Here is a 19736-nt window from a genome sequence, read left to right as displayed (position 1 = left end):
CCACCGTCGGTTCTCCTGGACTTCGAAACGGAGGTCTCCAGGAACTTGGACACGAGGGTGAGAGGAACCGAGTACCGTCGAGTTCTCCGGTTCGTTACCAGCGAACTCGAAATCGTGGTCTCGGTCGAAGAATCCCGTTTACGAACACTCGGGAAATAATAAAAGAAAAAGCTCGCGGCTGTTTAATTGCCCCGTAACGAAATACAGAACCGGCCGCTAGTTCGAGTCGCTATTTCGCTCGACAAACCGGATCTGGAAGCTTAACCCCCAAAGTTCGACTCTCTCCGATAAGTAAGACGAAAGACGGTGGTGTAAATTTCTCGAGTGGAAGTTTCTCGATTCGATCGAAAACGCCCGCTTCGAGCAGACTCCACCTGAGGGCAAGTTTCACGGTGATTTCAGTTTCGAAACGCGCGCGTCGCGAGTCCGACGGCAGTCTTAACGAGACTCTTTCCCGCTTTCCCGAAACGCCAACTAATTTCGAAGCGGTGCAATTAATTTTCCAGCTTATTAAATAATTAACTCGTATCTCGAGGTCTGTTTTGCCAGCGTAAGCCCCTCGCCTTTACTCGTACCCGACTTTCCGTGTCTCTCGTTTCTCCTCCGCGCCCGAGAAGCGAAAAGCTCGCTCGCCCGAAGTCGAGCCAGGCGTTTCCTCGCCCACGAATTTCAGCCTTTCCGCCCTGGGAACTCGATAATCCCCCCACTCCGATCCACCCCTCCTTCGACCCGTAATTATTTAAAGTTTTCGACGGCTCCGCTGGCGACGCAGACCGAGCGGAAACGAAACACCGTCTTTGCGGTAATTCACTTTTGTTTCCTTCCACCCATCCCCCTCCTGCCTGTTTCGTCCTTTATTTCCTCGACGCCCGGTAATTTTTATTCGAATTCGATTCGATTAACGTTGGAAGGTGACTCGATTTCGAAAGACGAACCGAGTCGCTGGGGAACCACATTTTCGATTTCGCGGAGAAAAAAATCACTCGAGAGTCCAAGTCGTTCGCAAGCCTCATTTTCAACTTTCCATTAGATTTTAGAATTGCATTCGGAAAGGGGTAACTCTGGCTCGTCCAGCGTTCCCGAAATCTCTCGTAAACGAGTATTTACTCGATCAAAAGTTTACTATCCCCGCTTGATGATAATTTTCACAATAAAATACGTCGGACGCGATTCAAAGAGTCGTAAAAATCCTCCGGAAACAGATTACGACGTACGTCTCGCGAAATGGGGATACACGTTCTCCGAGAGGGTTTTTCTGGCCGTAAACGAAAGTAGAGAAACCGTTCTTGGTATCGGTTTATAACGTCCCATGGTGCATATTTTACGATGAATTTCATTAGAAGTTGGTTCGCGTTGGAGGACGTTACAGCTACGAACGCATATTTCGATCAACGAACGTAAATCCATTTTTACGGGTGTTTCGGGGACAGGGGGCAGGCGGGTGTTAAATTTAACGTCGTCCGGAGTAAAGTATACTATGGGATTAAGTCACGGAGCTCGATATATTTTCGTGGCCCGCGTACGAAGAAGCACTCGAGGGACTGCTCGCTCGCTCGCTCGCTCGCTCGCGCGCTCTCGCGAGGACACTCGAGGAGGATCGCGCGTCGCGTGCACCTGAATGGTCCCGGGGTAAAGAAAAATATATTTCCACGGAACGTATTCCGGTTTCTGTATCGTTTTCTTTGCGCGTTTCCTTCTTTCTTTTTTCCTTTTTTTTTTTCTTTTTTTTTTTTATTTCGACGACGAGGAGCGGTCTCGCGAATAATTCTCACGTCACGGCTATTGTTTCGTATTTTCCGCGCCCAGCTCGGTTCATAAAGCGGATAAGACGGAGGACGAGAAACGACGAAGGAAGAATGCTCGAAACGTCGTGCCAGACCGGCGTCGTAGTCGGTGCACGCTTTTAACGCGCGCGATCGGAAGAAGCGCGATTATTTTCTATTTTTTTTTTTTTTTTTTTTTTCTTCTTCCTTTTGTTTCACGAACGGTTAAAAGGGGTGGTATGTACGAGTCGATGGGAAATCGAAGAGGCGTTCCGAGCAGCGGAGAATTTTTATTCCGCTTCGTTTCGCCGCGATGCGATGGAGAGGGAAGGGGCACCGGCGGAGAAAATTTCCCTTTTGCCGGTCGACGATCATTGGAAACGATTATTGCCGATGATATATCGAACCTCTCGCGAAAAGCGAGAGATAGGAAACGGTTACGCGCAACCGAGGAGAAGTTTCATTTGGCAAATGCACGAGACACTTGGGCCAAGTGTACGGGGTCCATCGATGGTGCGGGGAGGACCTTCGATCGCGCAAATTATTCGTTAATATCCATTTGTTTGCCCGCCGACCGAAACACTCGATTAAATAACCTCAAAGCCGCGTGTTTGCGTTTCGATGCACGAGCGCAGAAAGTATATACGGGATCGATAGCGATGGTTGGGGGCAGCCAGCCGGGGGTTGGGGGTTGCAGCGAATGGTGCATCTGCGGCCGAAAACATCTCCGCTTCTACTTCGCCGCGAACGCGGTACTTTATTCCATTACCGGCTGCATTATTTATTCAATTTTGTGCATCGCTTACGTCGGATTATCCGTTTCCATATTTCCCCGAACGGGAACACGCACCATCCGCCGATGGATAATATTTCTTCCGCGAATTTTACTTTTACCATCCCGCCGCCTTGAACTTAACCGGCGCGGTTTTAGTTCCAATCTCTCGACGCCGATGAATACGTACAGACCGGAGCACTTTATTTAATGAAAACGTTATTATTATCTTCATCGAGAACGAAGAGAAATTGTTACGTTCGCGAACGACTTCGAACGGTAAATTATCGTAGCTTCCTCGAGAGCTTCGAAGATGAGAAAAAAGTAAAACGACGACCTTATAGGTAATTATTACCTTTGTCGGTTCTCGCTTCGCGGGTGTCACGGTGTCCGGACCACACCCTGTGCAATTTCTAATTGGTCTCGTTTCGGAGCTCGCCGAGCTGCATCCTCGAAGCAGATTCGTCGGTACATCGACCGGTTAATATGCCAGTTCGTTTCCTCTAGGTTCCATTCTTTTCCACGTCGCGTCTCCTCTTTTGGTTTTCTCGTTCTCGCTCGTAGTCAGGCCGAATCGTTTACCGTAGACGGTAACTTTTACGAGGGGATACGCTCCAGGATCTGCCGTGCGGTAGGCAATTAAAGAAAACCGTCGTCTTACGTACCGGCTGGCTTCAGAAGCAAATGGTAGCGAGCAATGGCCCGTGCTCGGTCTCTCCACGGTGGAGAGGAATCGGAGGTCATTTTGTTAACGACAGCTTTCCTCGCTTCGTCACTTGGAAGTTTAACGACGCGAGGCCTTTTCGTTCCTTTCGGCCGGAAAATAGATTGTTGCTTTACGCCCGGCGATAATTTTAAAGCCGTGAAACCGGGAACGAGCCACCGGCAAATTGAAACTCTGCCCCGTTTTTCAACGGTTTCTTTGTTCACCGCGGTTCTCCGGTTTATTATTTTTATTATAATCGTTACACGCGTGCGTGGAAAGATCAACGACCTACGTGCGCGCGTTCGAATTACACTCGACCGTTCGGAATCGAGTTCGAAGGGTTTTCAAAGCTCGCGGAAGAAATTGGACTTACTTTCTAAGGAAGCCCTTTCAAAGATACGACGACAAGTGTGCGCGTGCGTGGAGAAATTTAATCGTTAACGCTTCGATGTTCGAAAGAGGACAGCAACGTTACAATTACGATACGAACCACTGTTTGAAATCGACCCGGTGAAAAATGCTGTTGCACTTCGTCGATCGGTAATTTCAAAAACGCGAAGCGAAAAGTTTCGTACCAAAGTGGAGGGAAAAAATATCGCAAACTCGGAACGACGAAACCCGGGCAAGAGTAACCGGCGGAAGTGGCCGGGAGAGAGGATCTTATGAAAGAATAACACGCCAAGTTAATTCTAATGGCCGTTTCGTGGAATTAACAAGATGGCGCGCGGACCCGTTGCGCCGTAGAACCGGGTGTCTCTCTGTTATCCCCTGGCCCGGTTTTTGCAAGATTTCACGGGACACGGTTGCCGATCGTTTCGCGCGTAACGCTCCCGCGAGCAAGAAACCGCGTTTACGCGTGCGGCTCGTTAAGAAATTCGGGTCCTCGCGTTGATTAAAGCGTTCGCAAGAAACGCACAATGCTACCGGCCAATCGTGAAGAGGGAGGAGGGGATGATACGAAACGAGCAATAAGTCGCGAGTATTAAATTAAAGGCATTTCGAATTAAAAGTACCGTGCAATTTATACTCCCTGCCGGGCGTATAAATAAAGTTCACGGCTGAATGAGCATTCCCGCGCTTATTACGGCCGGAAATGATTTATAGAAAACTTTCTCCCCTGGTCCCTCCCGTTTCTCGCGGGGAGAAGAAGAAAAAAAAGAAAAAAAAAAATACGCGAAACGTGGCCGCGCGTCTCCCTACGGATCCTCGAGTTATAGTCGAGACGGAGCCGACTTTCACGACGGACGACGAATATTCACAGCCGCTTATTACGAGGTTTTCCGTGGCCCTCCCTCCGGGTGTCCGGGGTCTCGACGACCTACGACCTTCCCTACGGCCCTCGCCGGGTCGTCTTAGCACACGACCCACCCCCACCCCACCCCCTTACCTGCACTTCGCGAGACGACCCGGTGGTCCTCGCGGCGCGCACTTATTTCGGCGAACGTACGACCGCGTAAAGCACGTCTGCCCGCCGACTGTTTCTACTTTAATACGGGGATCCCCCGCCGTTCGTTAATTTTCTTCCTTCTCCCGTGCTTCGCTTCCTCTTTTCGACACACCCGCTGTCTGCGCGTTGTTCCGCATTTTCAATGGGGAAGACGAGGGACTCGGTCACCGTAGCGGACTCGCGATCGTTCCACGCTCTCGAGAATCGCGAAATTCATAAGAATGTTCTTCCTCTTCGATGAAACCGGCGAAGGTGTACATCACCTTTATTTCGCGTCGATCGTAATGGATCTCGAGAGAGAGCATTTTCTCGAGCGAGAAGAGACGATCGGACCAGAGGAATCGAGGTAGGAACTTCTGGAAGTAAATATTCGTTTTTCGTTCGGTAATTTGATTCGTTTGTTCTCCATTTTCGAGGTTACGGTAACAATGGACTAGCGGTAGAGTACAGTGGTGGGTTGAGGTAAAGATTTTTTAAACGGTTTCGGAAATAATTTTGTACAGTGACGGAGAAGAACGCCTTGAATTCTGCCTCGACATCGATAGCGTGGTTTTCGAGATAACAGTTAACCCGTTTTGTCACGTTCGTTCGAGTAATCGTCCACGGCTGGCAAATACCCACGATGAAGAGTGGGTAAGTCTCGAGTTCTTATTGGACCGCGTGTACTTTGCCCGGATAGATAAAGGTCTTAAGACGAAAGTGGCAATGGCCGGTCGATCGTCCACCGTGTGAATTATAGGGAAGAGCAAGCTCGCGACGAGAAGCCATTATCGATCCCCCTCTCGGAAACGAATTACTGCTTCCGGTGTGTCCGATCCACGGCCGATACCACGACCAATGATTATCGCGGTCCTGCTCGTCAAGAGCGACGAAAAACAACCACGTACGAGCTGGAAAATTGAAGCGATCTTTTTCCGCGGTCGAGAGAGCCGGAGATAATTGGAAAAAGGTGATACTTAACTCCGACGTCGATTCGAGAATATTTTTCCAAACCTGATACAGCTTCCGGGTTGGTTCTCGACCTCGAGTTACTTTCCAATATTTAACAATCCGACGCGATACTATAAATATACTTGAGAAATTGGCGAAAAAGTTCTCGAGACTCGACGAAGATAGAAAAAGGGACCCTCTTCGGTGGCATTAACGTTGATTAACCCCTTGACGAGGACCTTGGTATCTCTCGTGTGCTTTTTTACGCGTCCAGGTCGGTAAGATAACCTTTCACCCGCGTAGATATATTTCCTCGGGACCAAAGGAGAAAAATGATTAGAAGCGGTCTCGCGACCCTTGATTCGTACACGGTCTGTATCTTCGTCCGTGTAGGGCACCCTCTCCCCCAGGTATTCGCTTTGAACCCGACTCGTTTGGATATTTTTAGTTCCCTCTAATAGCCCCGTACTAAAATTCCACGTCTGTCCCGAAGGACGCTGGATAGAACCGGGTAACCGTTTCGGGTGGTCTACGAGGCATTTGGGAAACCCGGTCTCGTGTTCCTCGGTCATTCGAAAAAGCGGAAACAGATTTTTTTTAGTATCCCCCTTCGTCGGTACACGTTTCTCCTCTCCGGTCCGGGCTTCGGCCCAGGGGGACGAGATTGTCCCGCGGACCCGGTATTCGAAACGCGTCGAAAAACGATTTATCCGGCACGTTGGTTGGCGTTTCGCGACCCCTGCGCGAGATGCCACCGCGGCGGCACGCACGCTCCCACGGTTCACGGTTACTCCTCGAGTCTCGCGGCTCGCGTCCATCACGCGTGTCTATATTTCCAGCACGAGTTTCCGGAAGATCGTTTTTTCATTTCCACGAACGGTCCGGGCGGACGACACGCCGCGCCGCGTCGTTGCGAGCCTCTGACGCGCGGCGCAGATGCCGACAATATTGCTCTCTCTCCGGGTCCCTTTTATGGATATTGCCACGCCTCGTGTCGCATTATAGACCCCGTAACACGGTGTGCGTGAGCGCCGCGGACATTATTTTGCGTTCGTTAGATTCTTCCCGCTCGTGGTGCGAGCACGCCCGCGCGCGGAGCTTGAATTATTTCCAAGAGTTTCTCGGGAAATCGACCGCTCGAGAGAGTAGTGGCCAGGGTCGAAGTCGAGAGGATAGAAATTACGTGGAAACGTTTCCAGAAACTGTCCTACCGTCTTATCGACGGATGTCCCCGACGAGTCGGGAAACGAGTAACCGTTGCATGGAAAATTGACGAGTCGAAGAGAATCCAACGTCGAAGTTGAGCTCGGGATGGATCTCGAACGTTTCTTCTGGACGTTGGGAACCGTTCGCGCGACAATCGATACCTCTACCGAGAACTCTTCCGAGGAAATTCGACGACCGGAAGAATCGAGAGTTTCCAGCGAGTTCGGGATCGAAGTAAATTGTAGAAATCCCTGGAGCGTCCCTCCGGAAGTTAGGACAACCGACACCGCAACTCGACGAGCACCGAGCCGAGTAAAACATCAGCGACGTCTTTTAGACACCTTTGCGACGTCGCTGAGTGCACGAGTCTCTCGAGCTCGTAAAACGCTAATTGCCAATTTACGAACAGTATTATCTAAACGTCGTCGTATCGCCTCGACCGTTCGAAGATAACAGGGTCTCCGATTACCGATAACGCGACGAAAGTCGGGTGTTTGTTTCGTCGATCCGCGGAAAAAGCTTCCTCGCGCTTTTCCTCGGAGCTAGACCGGTCCCAGCGCGTTTAAACGAAGCGAATCGTCGCGAGAGCGTGGCTCCCGTAAACCGTAACGCGGAAATTCTCAAACGAAACCCCGAGAGATATTTTAGCCCTACGTGGCGCGTTATCGGATATTCACCGACTGTAACAGAATTCTCCCGATCCTCTGGTTTATCCGAGGAACAGAGCTGGCGCTCGCACGGCCAGGATTTTTACGTTTCTCGCGATAGAGGCGCAATAACGATCGTTGTCTTCGAGGATATTCTTTCTCCTCGGTCGTTTCGCATCGAAAGCTTTTTCCCAGGCGCGGACAATATGTCACCGACGGGTGGTGGCTGTACATAAAAATACGCGGACGCGGAGTTTACGAGCCCATCGGATGGCGCGTGTATTATTACGGTTCGAAAACCATTGGCGCGTGTGGGAGGGCGGGACAATAAAATTCTACCCTCTCCGCGTAAGGTCGACAGATTTCTTAATCCTCCCGTAATCTTCGACTCGCTTCTTTGTAGCGTACTTCGGGCGAAAAATCTTACGTAAGGTCTACTTGACAAATTTTTCCTCAGGAAGGTATAGTCCGTTTAAAAAATCTTAAAGACTTTAAAAAAGTTTACTCCAAAAATCTTTCGTTAGGAAAGTATCGTCTACTCTACGGTACTATTTGCACTATGGATACTAGGAAGGTACTCTTGCCTACGAGTACACGAACGACTTCGATCAAATATTCGACGCCCGAGAAGAAAAAGTTGAGAAATCTCGAACGTTTAAAAAATCTTTCGTTAGGAAGGTGTCGTCTACTCCAAAAATCTTTCGTTAGGAAAGTATCGTTTACTCTATGCTATTATTTACATTATGGATACTAGAAAGGTACCATCTCTAGCCTACGAGTACGCGAACGACTTCGATGAAATATTCGACGCCCGAGAAGAAAAAGTTGAGAAATCTCGAACGTTGAACGAGAAACGTCCATCGAAGGAGTTCCAGAGGAACAGTTCTCGCGCGATTCTACATGCTTAACAGCGCTTTCACGTTGATCACTGTTTACAGCTACGTTCCGCATTACGCTGATTATTCGCGCTAACGGGCCTCGTACGGCGATGGTCCGTGATAACGTGCCCGTGATATCTCCGATCGCGTATCTTTCGACGTTTTATCGACGTCGTAATTCACCTTGAGACGTTTCGCGGATATTCCGAGACTAGGCGGGGCCGATTTACGACCACTGAACGCCGGACACCTGCATCACAGTGTCCTTCCATCGTTGGATATTATTTTCCCGCGAAACGTTGGAATCGAATACGACAAAATGGAAGCCACTTCCGAGTCCAAGGAGTACAACAACGCGCGCTCCGTTTCCATTCGTAGCCCCCCTCCGTCGAAAACACCAGAATTCTTCGCGAATTTTTTACCCCGACCATCTCGCGAACACCTCTTCGAAACTCTCCACATTCGTACGCGTACGTTTCAAGAGCACGCGTATTTTTCGTCGAACGGAAATATTAATTCATCGAAGAAATATACGGAGCGAAGGGGAGACGGGAAAAATTTTATTCGAACAACAGACGACGAGTAAAACCAACGCGCAGCGATTTATTCGCAACGTTTATTCGATCGGACGGTTGAATGTTTGTTTGTTCATTGTGGAAATATTTCATTCTATAATTCAACTTGTAATTGTAGCGCGCGTTGCAGGAGATTTTTATTCCGGGTACAAATATTGCCCGTTCCTCCACGGGGACGATTATTAATTAACGAAGAGGAAAATTTCATATTTTATTAAGAACGATGTTTCGTGTTTTATTCGTGGTGGGAACGGTGTTTCCGCGTTCCATGGTATTAGGAACGATATTTCGCGTTCCAGCTGTACCGCGGACAATATTTCGCGTTGCGTTCGTATTAAGAACGATGTTTACGAGTTCCAGCCCTCGGAGCGTAGCGGTGCGAAATGATTTGCCGCGGCTCTTTGTTCCCCAGATTCCGAGCAGTCGCCGGCCGTGTATTTGAGGGACGATCCGCTGTTCGGCAGCCTGCAACTGCAACAGCACAGCGAGCTTCGTGCACCGACCGCGGAGCGTGCAGCCTTCTATTTGGACGCGGCGGTCGCGGGACGACAGCGCGAGGACGCCGACGCGCACATGCTCTACACCCTTCACGTTTATCAGTACAGCGTCGCCGGCAAGGGAGGAGGTGAGCCTTCCTACCAAACGACTTCTCCGTACTCCCGGATCGTAAACCGCGTTTGTCGTCGACGCTTTGCCGAGCGTCGAGACGCTCGTCCGCCGTGGCCGCGCGGCTTCGCGGAAAATTGGCGCCGTCGAGTGCCCGCTACCCGCTGGAAAAAAATTTTGAACGTTCGCCGGCCATTGTTTCGCCAGTCGATAAAATATCGTTTCGAACCGTGAATAATGTGAATCGAGCGTCGATGAAACTTTGCGCGAGGACGGAACGCTGAAAAATGCTAAAAGTCTCGGAAAGTATTTGGATTCATTTTTGAAAAACGAGGAAAAATGTTTCGCGCGAGTGGTAACACGGTACGGTGAAAACTTTCGCGTGGATGGTGCCACTGCGGCCGGTCGCTCTTTATCGAATCTTCGAAATTACGCGGAAAACGTCCGAGTGGAACGATCGCGACAGAGGCGATCAAAAATGGCCGACGAATTGTCAGTTTTCGGAGAAAGCGACAGGAATCGGTCTAATCGTTTCTCGATCTTGTTAATTCCCCAGTTGCCGGCGGTAGAAGCAGGCTCCACTTAATGGACCTCGGTAATTCGGATCGCGGCAAGTCGTCGGGCGGTATCCCCCTGTCTGGATTAGGTAATATCTTGTTGGCGATCTTCAACGGGCAGAAGCATCTACCGTACAAGGACCACAAGCTCACCCAATTGCTGAAGGAGTGTCTCGGCTCGTTAACGTGTCACGCGGCGATGATCGCCCACGTGTCCCCGAACATGCAGCACTACACGGAGACGTTGACCACGGTGCAACTGGCGTCCAGGATCCATCGAATGAGGCGGAGGAAGATCAAGTTCGTAGGTGGTGGGACCCAGGGTACGGGGAGCGGGGGTAGTTCCGGAGAGGAAGCGGCCAGGCAGACCAGCGAGTGCGATCCGAGTTCCAGCGACCTGTCCGCGGACACGGTGATCTACGTTGGTCCCAGCACCGACGACGCCACCGACGGTGAGCATCCGCCCGTCTACATCCCGAGTTTGAACTCCGGGGACAATCGGTGCGCCATGGGCAAGGTGTTGCGCGGCTCCGCGGCGGAGAGACCCTGCAAGAACGTCCCCGAGGAGCGCAGTCCAGCGCACAAGTCCACCAAAGCGGTGAAAGCGTTGACGCAGACCGCCTCGAAGCAGACATCGCCCGCTCACACCGCCACACCGAAGGCCAGTCCGGCCAGGAAGTGCGCCGGGACCAAGGTGTCCTCGAAGGCCAACGATTCGCCCAGCAACAAGATGATACCGGTCGCGGCACCGAGCGGTGGCTCGGACGAACAATGGATAGACGGTCCCCGAATCTCCAAGTCCAAGGTAGCCGAGGCCAGGCACATGCTGAAAGATTCCCATCACAAGAGAGAGACCTGGATCGACGGACCGATGCAGCTCACCGGGCCATCCGCGTTGCAGATGCACGCGCAACAACAACACTCCACCGGTTACGGGTTCATGGACAGCCACAAGAAGAGCATGATCAGAAAATGGGTGGAGAACCAATCGTCCCAGATACAGAGGAGCAAGCACGTGTCGGTCAGGGTCGAGTCCTCGAAACTCTCCGGTCAATCGTCGCAGTTCAAGGAGCTGACAACGTTCAAAACCTGCGTGGGGATGGACGACGACGACACTTCGTTATCCACGGCGGAGAGCGACAGTCTGAGGGCGAACGAGATCGAGGACATCACCGAGAAACTGGGCGTCAAGTTGAATCTGTTGAACGTGAAATCCAACACGGACTCTGGCCTGGACCTGACCGCCAGTCCCGTGATGGACGACAGCGTGGACAAAGGGAAGCTGGATCTGCAGGAGGACGAGGACGACGACGAGGAGATCGTGGTGCCGCCACCGTTGCCCCTTATAGAACCGTTGAGTAACGGGGTGAGCAGGGAGGTCTCCATGGAGAGTCTGAACCTTTCCCACAAGGACATCGTCCTGCCGTCCAGGCACTCGTTGTCCTCCGAGGACGAGATCCTCGAGATCGTCGAGGTCGAGGACTTGGAACCGGTCCCGACCCAGGACTCTTGCCTCCAGGTCACCGAAGAGGACATCGCGATGTGCATGGGGGAGAATCCACTGCCCGAGAGCGACCAGGAGGAACATCCCTTGAGAATTCTCAGCCAGGAGAATCTCACGGTCGTCTCGACCTTTACCGGTGAGGGAAGCTTTTTCGTTTGCCTCCCATCGATTTCTCCCGATCCGACAACTTATTTTCCTCGAGCTATTGCTCCATCGAATCCACGAGTCCGTCGTTCCTTCCAGCCGATAACGCGGACTCGGGGGATTCGACTTTAAACCCAAGCTTGTAGCGAGACGCCGCGCAGCCCTGAGAATTATTCAGGGTTCTCTTCGACAATTTTTCGTGACGTTTATAGCGCATCCTGTTCCGCGGTACGACCAACCTGTCATTCCCCTTTCCTCTTCGTTCCAAGTGCACTCGAATGGATGCCTTCGGAGATTGTTCCCCCCGGAGAGTCGGTTCTTAGATCCTTCGAGCTCGGTAATAGAGCACCCGATGGAAAACAATCGAAGTAGAGAGAAAGGTAGAGAGCGAGCAAGAGAGAGACTTGAACAGCGATTGGCAAAAGAACGAGAGAAGAGTGAATGCGACTCGATATAATTACTCGTCGATACTTTCCGTCTTCGAACCACGATCGAAAGAGACAGCTGCCTCGGTTAAATTTGCCCCCTCCCTCTTCCCTTTGCTTCCTATCCGACCACTTCTTTCGTCCTCGACGAGAGTAACATCCAGGGTACACGAGCCGGAGAACAAAAAAACTATGTCAATTTTCAGACTCGATGTCGGTGATGTCGGACACGGAACGGTACAGACCTCAGTATCCACCTCCGATCTGCGCCGGTGTGCTACCGAGGCCGTACTTTGACCACGAGGATTTCCTGGAGCAGGAAACCAGGCACAAGTTCGACCAGTTGGCCCGGCTCCACGAGCTCTACCAGAGCAAGCTCGCCCTCGCCAATGTCTCCAACTCCGTGACCTACCAGAGAGAGAACTCGAACGTCAACGTTAGAGACGTTCCATGTAAGTTTCCACCCGTTTCGATCGACCGAGGGAACTCCGGGGAAGGCGACGCGTACACCCAGCCCGGGTGAAACTCGATACTCTTGCTTGTTGACCGTTAAACGATACACAGCGGACGATGGAACTCGATACAGATAATTTGCAACTTTTCTGCTATAATAGATATCGCTTCCATCGAGTACGTCGCGTCTACGCTCGGAGTTTCTTTCTACCCTTTAACTTTTGCCGTTAAGTCTTCGGTTACCGGGCAGATGGTTACTCGTGCAGCGTACTCTCTGTATCGACCACGATAGTTGTAGACCAGATCGCAGACACCTAGACCTCTCGATGGGTCGAGTTGGAAGCTCGGTTCTCGAATGGGTACTTATCCAGAAACTTCGATTCGCTGTCAGCCTAGACTGTTCCTTTCGATCGGTGCTTGGGTAACCATCGAACTTCCATTTACCGTCGGACCACCATTTTAGACGCTCGGTCGACGATCGATATCGGTTAAGAACGAGAGAGATCGTCGTCCAGCGAAAGTGGTCGTATCCTCGTCGTTAGCCAACCGCCGTTGGTCTACAGCAGGTATAACATTAACGCAGGACAAATTCCAGCCGCCGCCGTCTTCCGTCCGCCGTCGCGCTGTCAGTCTTTGTCCCTTTCGGACGTGATGTTCAACGACAATGGGAGCAATCACGGCAGCATCTACAGCGAGCCGGCGTACATCGCCGGGAAGTCCGATCAGGAGAAGATCTGCGACAATTGCCGTCAAAGCATGACCAGACCAGCCACCGCCTCGTATTGGTACCCGAACAGTATGGCGCACATAGCCAGCCCAAGGAGATACTGCGGCAAGCTGGGCGATTGCAACATCTCCAGTCTCAGGCATCCCGACGGTGCCTCGAATCCCAATCTCAAGGAGGAAGTGGAGAGGCTACCGGGGAACGGTGCCTCGGGTTCGGACCCCGAAGAGGAATACGTCGAAGCGAAGAAACTGTTCACCGCGGCCGAGAGACCCGAGAGAACCGTCACCGGCAAGTCTGACATCGAGGAGGATCTCAAGATACAAGGTACGCCGATTCTTCTCGTTCAATCGTGTCGAAAGTGTCTCTACGTAGTCTAGCGCTTTGAAAATTGAAGATTGAAAATCTCCAGGAAGCAATAATTAAATACGAGGGAAAATTGTGTATTATTCCAAGATTCTTAGCTTCGTTCACTTACCAAGAGACTTCGTAGATCTAGGTACAGTTAGATAGCTGTCTATAAAAATCTAGGTGCTTGAGAAATACTCGTGGTTGTCAAGAGTCTATATAAGTCTAGGTAGAACTATATAGGTCTACGTAGTCTAGCGCTTTGAAAATTGAAGATTGAAAATCTCCGGGAAGGAATAATTTAATACGAGGGAAAATTGCGTATTATTTTTCCAAGATTCTTAGCTTAGTTCACTTACCAAGAGACTCTGTAGATATAGGTACAGTTAGATAGCTGTCTATAAAAATCTAGGTACTTGAGAAATACTCGTCGTTGTCAAGAGTCTATATAAGTCTAGGTAGAACTATATAGGTCTACGTAGTCTAGCGCTTTGAAAATTGAAGATTGAAAATCTCCAGGAAGGAATAATTTAATACGAGGGAAAATTGCGTATTATTTTTCCAAGATTCTTAGCTTAGTTCACTTACCAAGAGACTCTGTAGATATAGGTACAGTTAGATAGCTGTCTATAAAAATCTAGGTGCTTGAGAAATACTCGTCGTTGTCAAGAGTCTATATAAGTCTAGGTAGAACTATAGGTATCTTAAACGGAAGGTCGTCACCGGGACATTGTCTTTCAGCGACAGCACCGTTGCAGTTGTCGATTCCATCGCCAGCGCCATCCTCGGGTCGAATGCAACGCAAAATCACCAGTCTGAGCTCATCCTTGGGCCTGAACAAAGAGGGTTACGACTCCGGCGCCGATTCCACGCCGCGAGCAGCGAAACTGTCACCGGCCACGTTGTCCAGGCATCGCGCGGAAAGTTCCGGTTACGACAGCATCGTCAGGGACAGCGAGACCAGCAGCATCGCGAGCGACTCCTCCAGGCAGACCAGCGCTCTTCAGGAACACCAAGGTAGTCGACGCACGGTCCTGCGTTTTCGAACGCGGCACGATCGAGAAACACTTTCGCAACTGCAAACGAATAACGACGGAAAAGTTCAAGTTGGGAGAAAACGTTCCAATTAGCGGCCGGAATAATTAATAGATAATTATGTTTCCGCGCGCCTCGACCGGCAACGAGCTACGAGACGTTTCATAGAACTGTTCCACGGAATTATCATCGATACGAAACTCTCTCATCGCGATCCTTCGGTTTCCCACGTTTTAATCGCATGCTCTCTTAACTAGCCCCCTGTTTCGAACTCCTCGCCAACGCGAACGCAGTTATCGACACCGTCCTCGATAGACGTGTTATCGTTTCGGAAGCTACCGCCGCAACTCGTACCGAGACGAGACTTTCTAGATCGGTAGGAAGTATTTTCTTTAATGACGGTGAGGAGAGAGGGGAAAGAAAAAGCAACCGCGCAAGCCGCAATTATTGAGTATCGATCTTGGAACGCGAAAGACGAACAGAGTTTACAGACGATTGCCGGAGAGGAATGTATCCACGACTTGGTTAGCCCGATCGGTAGATCGATCAGGGTTTTTAAAAGAACCGGTGATACTGGATCGATATTCGTGTTAACCGCAAGATAGACATTACCGTAGAGCATGACTCCTGGTATTTCATAGTTGCGATTAGTATTAAAGTTCTCTAGACGCGTAGACGTGGTAGCTCGCTCACTGCCCCGTGGAAACGATGTGTAAACCCTCTAAAATGGTCCCTCCGTACGGTGGTTCTCCTCAGGTGGCGCACTGGGGGTTCTAACCTCGACGTTGTGCGGGTGTTTCAGCGGTGGAACAGCGGGTGGCAGAGTGCGGGCTCCGGTCACGGGCCCAGTGCCGGGCCCGTCTGCCACAGGCGCCGTCCGCGGTGTCGGGGATACTCGCGTACACAAGCGAGGACGTGGACATCCTGGACAGGCGCGCGCAGTTGCGCTCGGATCCACGTGGCACGATGTCCAGGATACACAACCTGCGACTACGACAGCGCCTTCTTAGGCTCGAGCTGCGTAACGCCAAGAGGCGCCTGATGGTGCCCGAGAACCGCTGGAGCTACGATCGTGAGTTCACCTGTCTCGTTGTCTTACCAACTAGCTTCGTAGACCGACGAACAATCAGTCTGCAACAGTCGCGATAACAGTTCCACACCTCTTACAAGGATACAATCTTGCGAGATGAATACTACAGTGCTCGTGGAGAATATTTGTAAATTTCTTTTTTCAACGCGCGTCTTAATTTTCTATCTACGAGCATTACGTATTCGTAGATCGGATTCTTTCAAGAAGGTATTGGAAATTTTATTCAGCGACTTCGTACAACTTCATCGTTGCACGTTAACCGACTTTGTTACACTTGGTCGGTCTCGTAGGATTCGGGTAAATCGGTAGAGAAGATTGACGACCGTTTCTCGATTGCAGTTCACGTGGAAGATTGCATGGACTGGCGAGATCCGTCGTTCATGGAGGCCCTCGAGGCGGAAACGTGCATCCTGCAGAAACGAGTGGAAGCCTGCAAGAGCCACGTACTGCTGGTCACCTGCTTCGACTCCTGTCCCCAACAGAGGTGCACGCGGCGTAGCGATTCGGTGTCTGGAATTCGGATCACCTAACCTAGACTCGGATCAGCGTGCTCGACCGCGTGCTGATCGCGAGAAGGAAAAGGAATCGCCGATGCGATTAGAAAACGAGACGAGCGAGGTCGCTGATGATGAGAGGGGGCGAGGAATGATGATGGGAAACGGGGAGTTAATCGGTGTCACGATGTCGCTCGACTCCGTCCAATAGTTGTTAAAATGACATAGTTATATCGTCGTCATCGTCGTCGTACGTCGTCGCTATTGTTACACGTGTAATCGTTAATAAAAAAAAAGAAAGAAAGAAACGGAAGCTTTCACCCATTTTCTCGAGGGACGCGTCGTTCTCGCGCAACGACGCGCGCGAACCCGACGCGGCCACGCACGTGGGATACTTGTTGACTTAAATAATTTAGCGAACGAGTTGGTGCTGCATTGTTCTTCTTTTGTGTATTGATCGCGCGTCGGTGTCGCCATTTAGGTAAATTAACCGAGACATCCGCCCGTCGAGGCTCGATCCCGGACGAGCCAACGAGGCTTCCGATACTAAAGATCTCGGTCGAAAGCTCGTCGAGCCGAGGTTAGGGTGCCACGACGAGATACGTAGGAAATAATCAGCCGTGTTAGAAACGGGTGATCAGCGTCCAACGAGAGGAATCGTTTTGTACCGTGCGTGTCTCGATCGGTGGAGTATCGAGGCATCGATCGCGATAACGTTGCGTAACGAGAAACGACGAAGAAAAAGAAAATCACGTAGCTTCGTCGTTGGGGGCGAACTCTCGATCCTCGATCGACGACTCGGGACAGAAGAGACACTCTTTCCGCGCCCGTCGAATTGTAAACGGTAACACGGTACGTCGAACCGAGCCGAGCGAACGAGATAAACGGTGAAAAAGAGCGTGGAGCGTGAAGAGACGCCAAACTGCCAAAAAAAAAAATAAATAAAAAGAAGCAAAGGCGAATCCAAGACGAAGACGAAAAAAAGGGGCGAAGGAAAAAAAAAAGAGTCGATGAAACGCGTCGTAACCATTGTATTTAATGCACGCACATTAACTCAAGATATTATCGTAGCTTTAATCGTTATCAACAGTTACCGCACTTCGTAGGGCTCTGTAATTCACTTAGAGAGAAGAGAACCGGATGGGAATGCGAGCGAGCGAGCGAGCGCGCGCGCGAGAGAGAAAGATAGAGCGAACGAATGGGACGATAACGAGCGCGAGAGTAACCGAGATGACGCTTGAGGAAGAGGGAAGAGAGAGAGTTACTTTTCAATAGTAAAAAACGTATTCGTAATTCGTAAAAAGGTTCGCGTTCGGTACGCAAGAGAGCTCTCTGGTAAATGGAGGACGCGATGAAAGCCTGGCAGGAAGGAGAAACGAGCGACTTTGTGTGTATATACGTATGTATGCGCGCGAGACAGAGAAAGAGTGAGAGAAAAAGAGAGAGAGAGAAAGAGAAAAGACGAGCTGGACGAAAGGAGAGGGAGAGGAGAGTGTATACGGGTTTAAACGTGAGAATCACGCGCCGCGAAGACGTGGGCGTAGATGCGAGTGGGAGAGGGAGAGGGTAGGTGCCGGAGAGAATGAAAATAGACGGGATGAAAATAAATCGGGGATGGCGGTAATGCGCAGCAGAAATAGAGAGAGAGAGAGAGAGAGAGAGAGATTCCAGCGTTCCGATACGAAGCGTGGCGAGCCGAGGCCCGATATCGATAAACACCGCTCGTCTTGCTGGCCGAGTTGCTTTCGTCTGTAACACGATGCACGCAGCTAGGGAGAAAGATCGGTCCTAGGTTAGATGCCGTAAGTAAATGGACAGCGTTGAACAACATTTCCTCGCTCTCGAAGACCGATCGCAACGCGGTTCGATCCGATACTACTCGACTTCTTCCAGGATCGATCTTCCTTTCTCCCGTCTGCGCGAGAGTACGTAACTCGAGTCCTTTTTATAGTGTCAGTGGTGTCGTAGGTTCGACTGTTCCCTGTTTTGGACACAGTACCAAAGACCACCACAGACGTAGCGATTTATCGTTCGATAAGTTATAGAAATTCGATTAGTCGTAAAGCGTTAGTTGTACCATCGAACGACCATAAATTCTGGTGTACCGCAGATTCGACGATCGACAAATTGGAACGTCCGTGACAGTTCGGTGGTCCGTTGGATCTGATTCTCTGTACGATTTCTGTTTAGAAAGTACTTGTTCTTCGAATCGAGGTACTTTTCGGTAAGATTTGTCGAACGTCGCGTTCGTGGTAAATTGTACCGCGAGTCGGTATACCTATCGTTGCGCCTCGTTGCGTCGATTTATCGTACGAGTAGTCCTCGCGTCTGTGACCTCTGCGCCAGACGTCCGCGAACCTTCCGAGGCTTCGGATCTCGTCGACGGAACCGTAGAATTCACGTGCACGCATACCGAGTCCCCGTTACTCCAGAGAACCGTTCTCGAAGCTACCGTAACTAACGATGTAAGCCGAGTTTCCTGTATCGTTGTCCGTTGTTAAAGGAATCCGCACGCTATTTCGTCCGTGTTTTAGACCGTTCTTGACCCATCACTGCCGATCGCACCGTGCGTTCACCCATCGAACGATCGTCGTGTTCACCCCATTGATTTCACACCCCGAAGAAACTCGAGTCGTTGAACCGCGTTCATCGATCGAACTTCTCTTCCATCCGTCGATAACCAACCGGGATACCCGAGTCCTTCCAGGCTGCCCGAGAATCTCCAAGGACGAGGTTTGGCAGCTCGTCGTCGTTTCGCGTTCGATTCCCGCATACCTGTACCTTCCCGAAGGATTCGTGTCCCCTTTCCCCTGTCTCGTCCTTCCTCGTCCTTCCGTTCGTATTTAGAAGCGTCACCGTGGACGCCGTCACTTCCGTCTACCGTGAATACAAATTAGTAACGATTAACGAGTACTAGCGCCATAGTAAGTTTATCGATTTAAGAAAAAGAATAACCGACCTCCGCAAATCCCCGCTGAAAGAAAAGGAAAATGCAAAAAAAAAAAAAAGAAAAAAAATACAAGTAAAGCGTATATACAGCGTACACGCGCGCCGCCACACGATAAGACAGAATGTACCACACAACATGCGTCTACTGTATCATAGTACTTGTACCATATTTATATTTTATATGTACAAATTAGTCACGTAATTTCTTGTAATAAAGATCAATTTACAACGTGTAGCGAGCGGGTGTGTTCGGTGGCGTGCCCGCAGCACTATCGTCGTCGTCGTCGTCGTCGTCGCGATCGCCTCGTCTCGTCCCGACCGCCAGAATTCCTGTCTTGGATTCCGCGGAAGAGGGGGAGGCGGCAAAAACGAGGCAAGGGGGCAGATGCCGTGGAAGAATTCCTCGGACAATTTATTGGGACGTTCTAGGCCGCGCCAGACACCGTAGACGCGCCGAATGTAGGTCCACCTCCGGTCGAACGC

The 19736-nt window shown here is 50.7% G+C and overlaps 1 protein-coding gene across 1 annotated transcript in view; it reads left to right on the top strand.

The window, feature by feature from the left end:
• Positions 1-19505, top strand: part of LOC143150368 (uncharacterized) — a 311591-nt gene extending 292086 nt beyond the window's left edge. The window contains exons 10-16 of the mRNA XM_076318592.1: positions 9337-9549; positions 10087-11727; positions 12367-12612; positions 13209-13664; positions 14427-14702; positions 15523-15792; positions 16150-19505. Of these exons, the coding sequence (XP_076174707.1) occupies positions 9337-9549; positions 10087-11727; positions 12367-12612; positions 13209-13664; positions 14427-14702; positions 15523-15792; positions 16150-16340 (3293 nt within the window). The 3' untranslated portion in view covers positions 16341-19505. The remainder of the gene's footprint in view (positions 1-9336; positions 9550-10086; positions 11728-12366; positions 12613-13208; positions 13665-14426; positions 14703-15522; positions 15793-16149) is intronic.
• Positions 19506-19736: the final 231 nt, after the last annotated feature.

The sequence above is a fragment of the Ptiloglossa arizonensis genome, chromosome 8 (assembly GCF_051014685.1).
Source record: "Ptiloglossa arizonensis isolate GNS036 chromosome 8, iyPtiAriz1_principal, whole genome shotgun sequence".
In the NCBI taxonomy this organism is placed as follows: Eukaryota; Metazoa; Arthropoda; class Insecta; order Hymenoptera; family Colletidae; genus Ptiloglossa; species Ptiloglossa arizonensis.
Note: the sequence above shows the minus strand (reverse complement) of the source record. Positions and strands in the feature narration are given on the sequence as shown.